General features: G+C 42.1%; 1 protein-coding gene across 1 annotated transcript in view; it reads left to right on the top strand.

Annotated features, from left to right (window-relative positions):
- LOC144781943 (cytochrome P450 2G1-like) overlaps window positions 1–13,655 on the top strand; it is a 298,644-nt gene that overhangs the window by 223,535 nt on the left and 61,454 nt on the right. Inside the window, exon 7 of the mRNA XM_078661036.1 lies at window positions 6,828–7,015. Within this exon, the coding sequence (XP_078517162.1) occupies window positions 6,828–7,015 (188 nt within the window). The remainder of the gene's footprint in view (window positions 1–6,827; window positions 7,016–13,655) is intronic.

Here is a 13,655-nt window from a genome sequence, read left to right on the forward strand (position 1 = left end):
TTTCCAATCCTTCGTCGCGACCTCTCCTTCGGGCATCCGAGTCGCCGATGAGTCCCATCTGGGTTGCCAATTTGTGGTATTGGGTTTCGTCAGGTCTACATACTCTGCAAAAACTCTCGAACACCATAGAATAGAAATTGGCACGGAAACTGGAAAATGCAAAAAGACAAGTTTATTAGGACCCCATGGGGTGGTGGTACATTCCTACAGCACCCTTCGGCAATGCAAGAAGTATCACCCCGAACATCGGTGTGCGACCTCTTTTATACAAGTTTAACAGTAATAAAAAGGTAGGCGGTATACTCTTGAACAGTTTTAGGTACATATAAGGGCATTTTTAAAACACAGCCAACATGTGGGAGGAGTTTAGTACCACTGGTCAGTTTGGAGAACATTCCTAAAAGGTGACCACTCATTAAGCTAAATGTTCGAGTGCGCATGCGTGAGCTTGACCAGTGCTAAAAATAGCCTGTTGCTGGGCAAGGTAAATGGTCACTGGTACAGAGGAAGGACAAAAGGGCATGTTGACTACGAGGCCGCATGTTCGTACAAAATGGAAGCCAGGGATTACAAAATGGCCCCGCACGTTTGGTCAAGTTAACGTAGAAAGTTCGTGTAGCTGAGCTAAATGCTAACTCAGATGCTGCCAAATTACGACAGTGTAGTGTGGTAGAGTCAGAGTGCAGTGGAGAGGAGTAGTGCAGACTAGTGTAGCAGGCCGTAGAGTGAAGTGGAATAGTGTACAGCAGTGTATAGTGCAGTGGCATAGAGTTGAGTGGTGTAAATTAGAGTAGTATGGCATACAGTAGAGTGTAGTGGTATAGAGTGCATTGGTGTACAGTAGAGGTGTGAAATGAAGAGTTGCCCAAAATACAGCAGAGTATAGTGCAGCAGCATAGATGGCAGCCACATAAAGCTGAGTGGTGTACAGTGCAATAGGATACCGTCGAGTGGAGTGGTGCAGACTGGAGTACAATGACCTACAGTACAGTGAAGAGAGTGGTATGTTGTAGAAAAGAGTGGCCTGGCACAAAATTGGATTGGAGTAGTATAGAGTAGAGTAGCTTTTGGTAGAATGGCATAGAATAGAGTGACATAGACTGAAATGGGGTAAAGTGATGTGGGGTAGAATAGAGTAGCAGACAGTAGCGTGGCATAGAGTGAAGTAGGGTAGAGTGAAGTGGGGTAGAATGGCGTACATTACTGTGGTGTAGCATGAGGTGGGGAAGAGTGAAGTGTGGTGGAGTAGAGTGGCATAGAATATAGTGGATTAGAGAGTAGATGTCCAGATTAGAGTGGTGCAGAGTAGAATTGTGCAGAGTAGAGTGCCATAGAGTGAAGTGGGTACAGTAGAGTGGCGTACATTAGAGTGGCATAGAGTGCAGTGATGTAGAACGGAATGGAGTAGAGTGGTGTAGAATGGAATGAAGTACTTTGGCTTGGAGTGGTGTGCAGAGGAGTGCCATAAAGTATTGTGGCTTAGAGTGCCATAGAGTAACATGCGGTACAATGAAGTGGGGTGGTCTAGAGTAGAGTAGCATAGAGTGAAGTGGGGGAGAGTGAAAAAGGAAAAAGTTAAGTGGATTAGAGTAGTGCAGAATCGAGTACAGTGGCGTACAGTATAGTGGCATACAGTACTATGGTGTAGAGTGAAATAAGACAGAGTGAAGTGGGGTAGAGTACAGTGTCATGGAGTGCAGTGGTGCAGAACAGAGTGCATTGGCAGAGAGTGGAGTACAGTAGAGTGGAGTAGAGTAGAGTGGCATAGAGTGACATAAGGTACAGTGAAGTGGCATGAAGTGGTGTAGAGTAGAGTGTAGTAGAGTGACATGGAGTGGAGTATAGTGACTTTCAATGACGTAGATAGAGAGGTGTACATTAGAGTGGCATTGAATGGAGTAGAGTGGCAATGTGTGGAGGGGAGTGGCATGGCGTACAGTTGTGCACCATAGAGTGCAGTGGCAGAAAGTGCTGTGACCTAGTATAGTGTTTCACAGCCATGCAGAATAGACTGCCGTAGAGTGCAGTGGCCTAGAGAAGACAGCAGTGGTCTAGAGTAGGCCTGGGCGGTAAATTCCGTTCTGCTCACGGCATTTGCGGAATTTGAGTAATTTTGCGTTCTGCGAAGAACACGAAATTGCCCAAAATTCTGTGTTCCGCGACTTCGTGAACTTTTTTGCTTGTTTGCGTTCTGAAAATTCATGTTCACGAGATATTTCCCCCGAGCACTCAAACAGCGATTCCGAACAGTAAAAAAGCATCGAGAACAAGCAATTCCGCGTGTTCGCGGAATTTCTGCGTGTTCGTGGAGATTTTTTACCGTTTCGCGGAGATTTTACGCAAATTCCACCCACCCCTATTCTAGAGTAGAGTGCAGTGCGGTGCTGTAGAGTACTGTGCAGTAAAGGGCAGTGGCATACAAAGGAGTGACGTTTTGTATAGTGTTGTTTAAGTTAAGTGGTGTGTGGTACAGGTTTGTTTGTCTCATGTATTTATTTATTTTATTTTAATTATTTCCATAGGTACTGTGGTACTACCTAGATAGGTTTGACGTAGTACTCTGTAATGCTTTTTAAAAAACATATTAAAGAATAAAAATCATTTTCCCTGACTCTAGACAGTTTTGTAGAGTGCATGATTAGGTTTTATAAATTATTAAAACAGTAACAACTAATATTTCATCCTCAATCCCACAACAAATACAGTAATTGATAGAAACAATATGGCTGCCATTCGTTTGTAAAGGCTGTCATTAGCCAATAGTATTGTGTTTTGGCCTTGTCATGTACCACTGTTTACTGCGAAATACTGCGGTATACCATGACCTAATATATATCACTAAGATATTTTCCTTAATTACTATAAAACTACTGAACACATTTTCATGAAAAACATCCTTTCCACGCCAAAATCTCGAATCCTGCCAAAATTCAGGAAAATCCGTTCTGCTAATTTGCCGTTACGTCTGATACAAAAGTCTATTGAAAATTAATTGAATGTTTCGGCACTCCCTTTTTTCTTTGCACCCTCTTAAGTAATCGCCATGAAACGTTTCATAATCAGCAAAGGTAGAAACAGCAAAAGGTCTGCACTTCGTGGAGATTCAACAGATGATGGTAACGTTATTACCAATCAAAAATTTGAGAAATGTTTTTATCTATGGAAACCCATTGCACCATTATTACCAAAATGAATAAAAATCTATTAAATATTGGGTAATGTGACAAGGTAGGAAATCAAATATCTTTTGTCTTATTTGTAAGGTGAGCAACCACATGCCCTTAGTGGTTAATATGTCTCATGATTCTCCCTCCAGCAGGGAATGACACAATATGCACGTCTGATGTCTTTGCATGGTTTCCATGGCTTTTGTTTGTCAAATGCCCTGTCCCCTTTCACAAGAGCATTAATGAAGAATCTTGTTTCTTTAATCTCTTCATTCATCACCAGAAACACTATCTGTTGTGGCTTTATTTTGTGTTCCACTGTGTTACTTCTGGTCTTTAGCTACTGCATTGTTTAATTCAGTTTATTTATATTTGCGTTTATTTGTGTGGTTGTCTTAATATGTTACATTTCCATGAAAGTAGGCTAACATGGTGGCAGTGTTCTGGGTGATATTGTTCATGGGATTGTCACTCTGTGCATCGTACTCTTGGAGAGACTTAAAATTGCACTTTCTGAGTTAATGCCATCTAGGGGCCCTGTGACATCCATAGTATTCCATGGCTGTAGGTCAGAAGATTTCGTAGACAATGTCATGCTCTCAGACTGTCCTTGTACAATGCCTTTCACTGTGGGGCCGTGGCAACATCAGCGACTAAGATGCAGTTAAGCTCAGGCGACTACAGCTCCTTTACCGAATGGATCACAAGCATGTCCACATTTATCTCCATCTGCACATTGGGACTGCACTCCTGAAACAGGGCGATGTGCATTTCAGCCTCAGGTCCTGCAAAAATTGCCTGCTGACCTCAGATCCAGAGTGAGGTCATGCGCAGCCTAGCATCGCAGAGGCCCTGCGGCGAGTGGAGCTTTGGATGAGCCTGAGACTGCTGAGTCTTGCTGGCACTGAAGCCTCTCCCACTACCTCCTGCTAGGTAGACAATTCCTCTTAGGCACCTGCGCGACCCTATGCTACTCCTGATGGTCTCTCCGATGGGTCTCCCACCAAAGAAAATCTGCTTTGGCTGGGAGCCACTCCTGACCATCTCGGTATCCTGATGCCGCATTGAACGTGCACTGTGAGTGGCTGCTGCTGCTAAGCGGGTGGGAGCTCAGACCATTGCAGTACCGGCTGTCCTTCTTGGGCATACAGGACACAGCTATAAGATGGCTGAGCGGCCGGGGTAATGCAGCCTCAACCCCTCCTCCTTACATTGCCCCCCGGCACTACAGTCCCACTGCTGCACCACACAGATGCTATGTCTGGGTCTATGCATCTACACCTGCTGGAGGATCCTCCTGCTTCATGTTGCCAAAGTAGGCTCTGGTACCATATAGACCTCTGCCTGAGCCTGCAAGTTCCATCAAACATAGTGGACTGATCCGGCTCATCAGCAGCGGTGAAGGTTCCTATCACATTCTGCTGTTATTAAGGAGGCACCATTCACCATACTAGGCCTCGGGTCCCACCAAACACCTTACTGTGCTGACTGTGCCGTGACATGGTGCGAGATAGTAGCCCCCCCCTCTGTCCCAGTATACCCCCTACATGGGCCTTCTCCTGGTCTGGAGGGGTGCAGCTGAGTACATACCTACGAGTGGTGTGGAACAGGGCAGTGGTACTCTGCCTCCCAGTGCCATAAAAGACTGCTCCTTCTCAGACAATTTGGAGTATACTCCACCCACCCGCAATGCTAAATCGGTCCTCTCCGCTGCAGCCTGGACTATCTCCCAACCGCACAACTATCACTGACGATCATACCTTCGACCGGGTATATACACTAACTTTCATACCTGGATCTGCTTCCCTATTGGTGTTACCTCATTACCTTCCAGCAACATCCTTATATCTGATTACTGGCCTCCATGATGGGTCGTGGAGCCCCCAAGCAATGCAAAGTGCTCTTTGAGGAATCCAAACCTGCCCAGCTCCAAGCTCACATTCAGATACAGATGAGGCCCCAGACATGAATGCAGGCTCTTAATCCATAAGCGGAACTGCCGCCTTCTTGGCTGAACTTTGTACCCAAATATTGCCCTATCGATGCAAGCATTCAAGCCCTCACCAGTCGCCTTGATCATAATAGCCGACCACATTGTTGCCTCTTCCCTGAGGTATATGCCATAACTTTGTTTGAAGGGATGTTTGTTTTTGTTCTGATTGTTTTTGGTATTTTCTTGATGTGTTATTGTCTAGTGTGGGTAGTGGAGTGTTTTTTTAAGTCTGTATGCCGTTGTTTTGTTTGTCTTCTGTTGCCCATGTGGTGCATACTGCCTGGCTGAAGAACATGACCCATTGTGATGAAATTAGCGAGGACTACACATTGTTATGGCTGCACACCTCCAGACCCAAAGATATATGGCAACCACTGCAGGATTATTTACTTACTCTGGAATCAGTCATTTTGGACTGCTGTGCTGCTCTTCTTTAATTGTTCAGACTTTCTGATATATGCCTGTATCGACCCACCAGGATGCTGGACTCTAAACAGATCTCCAATTATTGCTGTGAGTTTGCCTGAAATTGTACGTAGTCATGCCATGCCAATGACTTGTTTGTTCTGTTATCCACCTATATTTTGATGTGTACTATGCAGTGATGTCTGCATTCATACCTATGGGCAAACAATGGCACTTTTATTTTTGGCTCAGCTCTCCTTTTCAGGTTTACCCTCCTTTTGTCCATCTGCCAATAACAGTTGTCAAATTACCAGAATGTACTCCATCACATCAGAAAGAGATGTTGACTTGCAGTTTTCTTGTAGCCTATTCTGAGCCAATGATGGATGCCAAAAACTTCTGGGGACAAGTCTTGGTGGCTTTTCATCCAAAGTTGTCCTAGTTTTCTGTACCTGCCTCTGAGGAAATATCCCAAATCTCCCTTTATTTTAGTGGTTCCAGATAAATTGAGAGGATGGGCATCTCAAGTGAGGATAAGGCCTTGCCCTAGTCAAGAGTAACTTATCTGTGGCTAATGGCTCCTAGAGATTTGACCTTAAGTGCTAGTGGCACTCAGTATGGCCAGAGAAGCTTGAGTCTAGGGAATGTTGGGGGTGCAAGCATTGAGGAAGAATGATTAATTTATGATTGCATGTATTGTCATCCATGAGTCAATGAGAGGTAAGCATGCTTCTATGGCGTACTATCAATTGAGTTTTGCCCGCTCACCATTAGGATGGTAGTGGATGTAGTTGCAGCAGATGGTATCAATGAGAGGATGGATTTTGAAAGTGTAGACTTGTTTGAGTTAGATTACTTCAGCAGATATGCTATCAGTGCCAGCTCCCTGAACAATCATCTGTTTGGGAAGGAGTTTTGATGAAACAGTGCTGCCAGCTACAGATGACATTTGGAGACCTGAACAAATTCAACATCTGATGACTAATTAAATGAGAGCCCGTTATGATTTTCTACAGTAGTCACATGTGACTGGTCAACAACCATACAATGACACAAAATTTACCTTTGTTACATTTACACTTATGGCCACTTAATCATAGGAGAAAAGAAACAACAACAAAAAAAGCAAATAGTAGATAAGTACTATTTTAATATTTGCTTAGAAATGTTGAGCATGTATTTTAAAATTGCTTAAAGTATAGCTATTCATATTGAATGTCTTGATCATACTCAAATTGATCATTTAATGATTCCACATACAGAAAAAATACATCAAGAGATTCAGCAGGTGGTTGGTCAAAACCGAACTCCAGCCCTAAGTGACCGTGCCAAGATGCCGTACACAGATGCAGTGATCCATGAAATCCAGCGTTTTGGCGACGTTCTGCCCCTGGGTATACCACATACTGCAACTCAAGATGCTCATTTCAGGGGATTTACTATTCCCAAGGTATGATTCCAAGGCATTCTGTGATTCTCTGCATTAGCTAGAACATTGGCATAACCAGTGTCAATGCATCCGTCTGACTTCTCTTTCTTTTCTTGAGAGTCCTCTTGTGATATGAGAATAGTTCCTGCCCTTATTCTAAATAAAATACTTCCTTTTCATCACATAATAACAATGCATTTCCAATACAGCACTTTACACTGAAATGTAGAAGTTTCTAAGTAGTTTAAAGGAGCTTTTTCATGATATTTAGTACCTGCTGGGAGACTAGTTGAGGGGCATGGGAAGAAGAGGGGTAGCACTGAGAAAAAATCAAACTGCCACCGGCATCCAGAGGGCTGGAGGTACTGGATTTTGAAATGTATCTAGATGACTGGAAGATGCAGAAACAAGATATAAACCTACGTGATTGGTGGAGGGTGCACTACAAACAATGCTTATCATGGGCAACCAACCACATAAAGGACTTCAATAAATGCCTGTGACACGGTAGGTTATTTAGCGAGAGGTTGGAGGCTCACACCCAAGATTACCTATTATAAACTAATGGGGTAACCCAATAAATGTCTACAGACCCGGGTATCATATAATATAGATAACAGTTGGTCCTAGAATTATTCAGCGCGCATCGAGTCAGAAAAATTAACAGTTCATGGGTAATTTATTTGCTTGAAGGAAATTGCACACGGTCATTAATATGTATCATATTAACATTTCCAAACATGCACCATTGAAAAGAGAGAGCACCCTCATTCTTTGAAAACGTAATATTATTTATTTTTTAATAAGAAAAAGAAACGTACAACACAACTAATGATTAAATACCAATTAGAAAGTTGCCGTACACAAGAGTAAGGAATAAGTGCTCGTGAGTGTAGAAAAAGAAAGATGGACTTCGAAATGAAGACAATTTGAGCGGAAATGATTGCAACAATTTTACAATTTACACTGGATATTGGTAGAACATACACCAGTGTAATACAGCCTGTCCACAATATACCCATATGTCATCATCTTTTTACATTTCTAATGCTGCAGAGAATCATCATCTGTTAGTTTGACGGGGGAAGGGTTTAAAAATGGTACAGGCCCAAAGATAGGGGGATACTGTCAAAGTTTTGACCCAACTTAAATGCGTAGGGTGGTTAAAGACCACCGCATTTGGATCTTCCTCAGGACAAGGGAATAGGTGAGGCAGCCTATTTAGTACACCCAACCTTGGCAAAACCGGCCACGATTCCCGGGAAAATAAAAGGCCACATCTAGATGTGGTAGGGGGAATCTTAGCAAAGCATCCAAACCGATCTGATGCTTGCCAGGGTAATCAAGGCCCACAACAAATCCAATCAATCTTAAAGACATGAGGCCAGACCGACATTGATGAGTGAGGATTCTCTTGAGTAAGGAGCCTCACCTCTTTAAGGGTGATTGGTTCCCCCTCTGAGAACAATGATAATCCCTGCATTTGTTGCTGCATTTGTAGCATTGTAAGCCAGCACCTTGGATGCAGACACTTTTGGATTTATGTATCATATTCTAACCCCTTCCCCCGTCCAACTACCAGATGATGATACTCTGCAGCATTAGAAATGTAACAAGATGATGAAATATGGATGTATTATGGACAGGCCATATTACATTAGTGTATGTTCTACCAATAACCAGTGTAAATTGTAAAATTGTTGCAATCATTTCCGCTCAAATTGTCTTCATTTCGAAGTCCTTCTTTCTTTTTCTACATGCACAAGCGCTTATTCCTTCCACCTTCTTTTGTTTCTCGTGTCCGGCAACTTTCTAATTCGTATTTAATCGTTAGTTGTGTTATGTGTTTCTTTTTTTTATTTCTATTTAACAATAAAGAACATTACGTTTTCAAAGAATGAGGGTGCTCTCTCTTTTCGATGGTGCATGTTTGGAAATGTTACTATGATACGTATTAAGGCCTGTGTGCTGATTCCTTCAAGCAACTAAATTACACTTGAATTGTTAATTTTTCTGACTCGATGCACGCTGAATAAGACTACGACCAACTGTAATCTATATTACACATGCCAGGAGTGAGCACCATGACTTAGCATATGGTTAGGAATCACTACAGACTTATTTAGGGAGAGTAGACTGTTTACATTTCAGGACTTAAATGAGGAGACCCTGCTGCACAAAGGGTAGCTCCTGTTGCACTCTAGGCTTTTTTTAGCCTTCAAAGCTCTTTGGAGCATACTATGTAAAGAGCCAGCAACAAACACTGTTATACCAATAATCCATGCAATGGAGGGGGTGGGGCGATCATCATCTGGTAGCCGGCTCTACCAAACATTTCTGGACTGCACTAATGTCCCATTATCCCTAGGGAGAAAAGTGGCAATGTGATTTGTGCCAAGTGTTTAATGACCAGGATTGGCTTAAAATTGTATGTTATCCCCATAGAGTTTTGTGTAATTTCTGCTGTGATGTTATACAATTTTACATCCTACACTAGGCTTACCTTACACCTAATAAGTTTAGCACTATGCACACTGGGGACAGCTCTGACTGCTCTTGATGTCCTATAATGTTAGAAGACCTAAAACCCTTGTTCTGGAAATGCTCCTATGTTTTTGCCTTTTGAGATGCAGTAACAAATTATTGATGGCATATAACAGGCAGAAAGATTTGCCTCCAAATGTTCGGATGTCTATTGGGCATGTTTCTATGCCTAAGGAAATATAAGTTAGTTAAATTCTTAGGTCAAGGCATGCTGTTAGCTATTCAAGAGATTACCATGTCCTGGAAGTCATCCAATTTCCTCCCTCTGCAGAATTAGAGGGATCCATGTCTCGCTGGGCATAAGCAGATTCCAGCCCTTTCATAGAGGAAAGAATGTTGCTTAGGAAAGCCCCTTCAGCAATGCAATGGGATAAGCTATTCTTGACCCTTTCTGTTATATGCAAAAACAATGACCCATCCCATTAAGGAACTGTAGGCAAGCCATGTGATGTAATACAAATGGGGAGGATACTCCCTACTCAACTCTTTTGTTTTCTCTACCACAACTTAATGTCTATTTTATTGTGCCTGTTATGTATTGCCCTGCACACCTACCCACGTTAATTAGATTAGCTTACTGTTTTGCTCCATTCAATTTGTCAAATGCCAATGTCTCTTACATGCCTGAAGATGGGAAGGTAGGTGGGGGATGGTTTGTAGGTTATAAGGAAATAAAATGCATGATGAACTCTAAAACTCTACCCTGACAAACTCAATTTTGAATGTTTCACAAACCCAGCTCCGGATCCCAAGCCAAGCCATAAAAGGTAAGGATCATATTCAGCCCAGATGAATTGTTTCTAACTAAAATAAGCATCACGGTCAAAAGTATAGCCATGCTCAGAACATTTCTACTGTTTCTGCAAACATATCACTTTTTGGTGTTGGCAAGGTGATGTAGTAGCTGAATTACTACACTTTAGTCTACAGGGAACTCTATATCAACATCAAGGCAGACTGCAAAGACAAATGAAGTGTGCATTTTTTGCAGCACAATCATTTTCATCCGGCTTTGAAAGCTCTCTATTGTTTATAGGTTTGGTTGATAATTATATCAAATTAATTTCTATCATTCAAATCTTATTAAACAAAAACTCCAGTTAACTCTACAGTCAGCCTTGTCTCTACACACCAGTTAGGACCCTATAATCAGCTACTTACTTTACAAAAAATTGACCTAATGATGATATTTAACCATATCCAGAAAGGATACATTAATGCTTTTTTTTTTGTTTCAAGAAATGTAAACAGCCACTTATTTCTTTGTTTCCAGGAAATGTTCACAACACTACATGGTTGCTTGTCAAGCAAGGTTTAGAACAACACAGGTGAATTGAGAGAACTACCTTATATTGTTGCAACACATTGTACATTTTAGAAGCATACTGGTTTTGAACTTTGCTGTAACTCATGGAAGTGTAGGCATCAATGACGTTTTCCAAACAGAAGGTTAAAATTACTTCTACATTTGATGACAAAGAACACTTTTCAAATTCTATCTGGACGTGAAAGAGGGGGTAAAGATGCGTGAAACAAGTCACGATGATTGTTGGCCTTATATTAGATGGCGAAATGTTAAGCCTGTTTACTGTAGATTGCTTTTCCTGGCTGTTGTTTCCTGGATGTGACACGCTGACGCCGTTGAACCCGGCCTGATTCTTTCTGCCGCTCTCAGCACTTTAATCGCAGCTCCTTGCCGGACCCGCTTCGCGGGTCCCGCTACGCGGTGTTGTGCTGTCTGTGGGTGTTGGAGTACAACTGAGGGTTTTCTAAGGACAGGGCTGCGAGCGCACTGGTAGCAGGACTACATCCCCCAAGAGTCCCTGCCATTCACCTGATCGCAAACACCTGGTGACGCTCTCCCTGTTGGACACGCCCCCTTCCTCTTAGATATAAAATAATGTCTGTACCCCCGCACGCGCGGGAGCGCGCGGGAGCGTGCCGGGAGAAGCCCGGGACAAGGGCGGGACCGTCTGTGGCCGTCCGGGGCCGATCGCGGACGGGACGGGCCACCCTACTAACATCACCATCTTCAAATTAGATATTTACATCGAATTTCTGAAACAAGGTATTTCTCCACTAACATCATCATCAAACGAGGCAAATCACTCTACCATCTGTAAGGAGGGGCTGACCAGAGTCTCGTGCAAATTCGCTCTCAGTATTAAGAACGTGTCTCATTGATATTTAAATATAAACAACATCGAAAAGACTCCAAAAAGTAAGTGGAATGGGTGTTAAAAAACTACGTTCACGTACAATATTTATGAAGCGAATGGGTACCGAAGAAGCCGTCAGGAAATCCACAAATAAAGCAATAAAAGATGGCCGAAGTACTTTAACCCCGGCAATTAGCGAATACTTCTCTGCTTTACCACCAAAAATAAGGAACCCGAAAAGTTAATGCCGGATATTGAAACTAAACTTGAAACTAAACTGGAAACACATTTAAGTATCAGGGATCAAACAAGCTTAACAGAGTCACCCCAATTGACGCATAATGTAAGTGATATGGCTCCTATCAACAAATCCAACCGCTCCTTAAATGATTCCGAATTAATGGACAATAAGGCTAGTCTCCTGAAATCCTCTACTCCCATAAGAGGCAACGGGAGTCTACATAAATCAGAGGACCCAAGTCTACTCAATTTAATGTCAGCAGAACATAGTTCTGAAACAAAACTATCAAACAATTTCCAAAAAAGAACATCAGTACAATCTAGGGAACATGACTCTTTTCTGGATCCATTCTTATCGGAGCACAACAACTACGACAAATCGACAACTCCAATATCAAAAGCTCTTTTTTCCTTACAAGAGATATTAGAATCGGTTCTCTCCTTTCTAGGAAACATCCTAGAAAATTCAGATCAAACTCTGGATGTTCAAATAGGTATTCTAAAGTTCCTAGTAGAAGAGAAAAAGAAAAAAGAGTCCTTAAAACCATCGGATAATTTACCATGGGTAATTTATTTGCTTGAAGGAAATTGCACACGGTCATTAATATGTATCATATTAACATTTCCAAACATGCACCATTGAAAAGAGAGAGCACCCTCATTCTTTGAAAACGTAATATTATTTATTTTTTAATAAGAAAAAGAAACGTACAACACAACTAATGATTAAATACCAATTAGAAAGTTGCCGTACACAAGAGTAAGGAATAAGTGCTCGTGAGTGTAGAAAAAGAAAGATGGACTTCGAAATGAAGACAATTTGAGCGGAAATGATTGCAACAATTTTACAATTTACACTGGATATTGGTAGAACATACACCAGTGTAATACAGCCTGTCCACAATATACCCATATGTCATCATCTTTTTACATTTCTAATGCTGCAGAGAATCATCATCTGTTAGTTTGACGGGGGAAGGGTTTAAAAATGGTACAGGCCCAAAGATAGGGGGATACTGTCAAAGTTTTGACCCAACTTAAATGCGTAGGGTGGTTAAAGACCACCGCATTTGGATCTTCCTCAGGACAAGGGAATAGGTGAGGCAGACTATTTAGTACACCCAACCTTGGCAAAACCGGCCACGATTCCCGGGAAAATAAAAGGCCACATCTAGATGTGGTAGGGGGAATCTTAGCAAAGCATCCAAACCGATCTGATGCTTGCCAGGGTAATCAAGGCCCACAACAAATCCAATCAATCTTAAAGACATGAGGCCAGACCGACATTGATGAGTGAGGATTCTCTTGAGTAAGGAGCCTCACCTCTTTAAGGGTGATTGGTTCCCCCTCTGAGAACAATGATAATCCCTGCATTTGTTGCTGCATTTGTAGCATTGTAAGCCAGCACCTTGGATGCAGACACTTTTGGATTTATGTATCATATTCTAACCCCTTCCCCCGTCCAACTACCAGATGATGATACTCTGCAGCATTAGAAATATAACAAGATGATGACATATGGATGTATTATGGACAGGCCATATTACATTAGTGTATGTTCTACCAATAACCAGTGTAAATTGTAAAATTGTTGCAATCATTTCCGCTCAAATTGTCTTCATTTCGAAGTCCTTCTTTCTTTTTCTACATGCACAAGCGCTTATTCCTTCCACCTTCTTTTGTTTCTCGTGTCCGGCAACTTTCTAATTCGTATTTAA

This window comes from Lissotriton helveticus, chromosome 9, assembly GCF_964261635.1.
Source record: "Lissotriton helveticus chromosome 9, aLisHel1.1, whole genome shotgun sequence".
Lineage (NCBI taxonomy): Eukaryota > Metazoa > Chordata > Amphibia > Caudata > Salamandridae > Lissotriton > Lissotriton helveticus.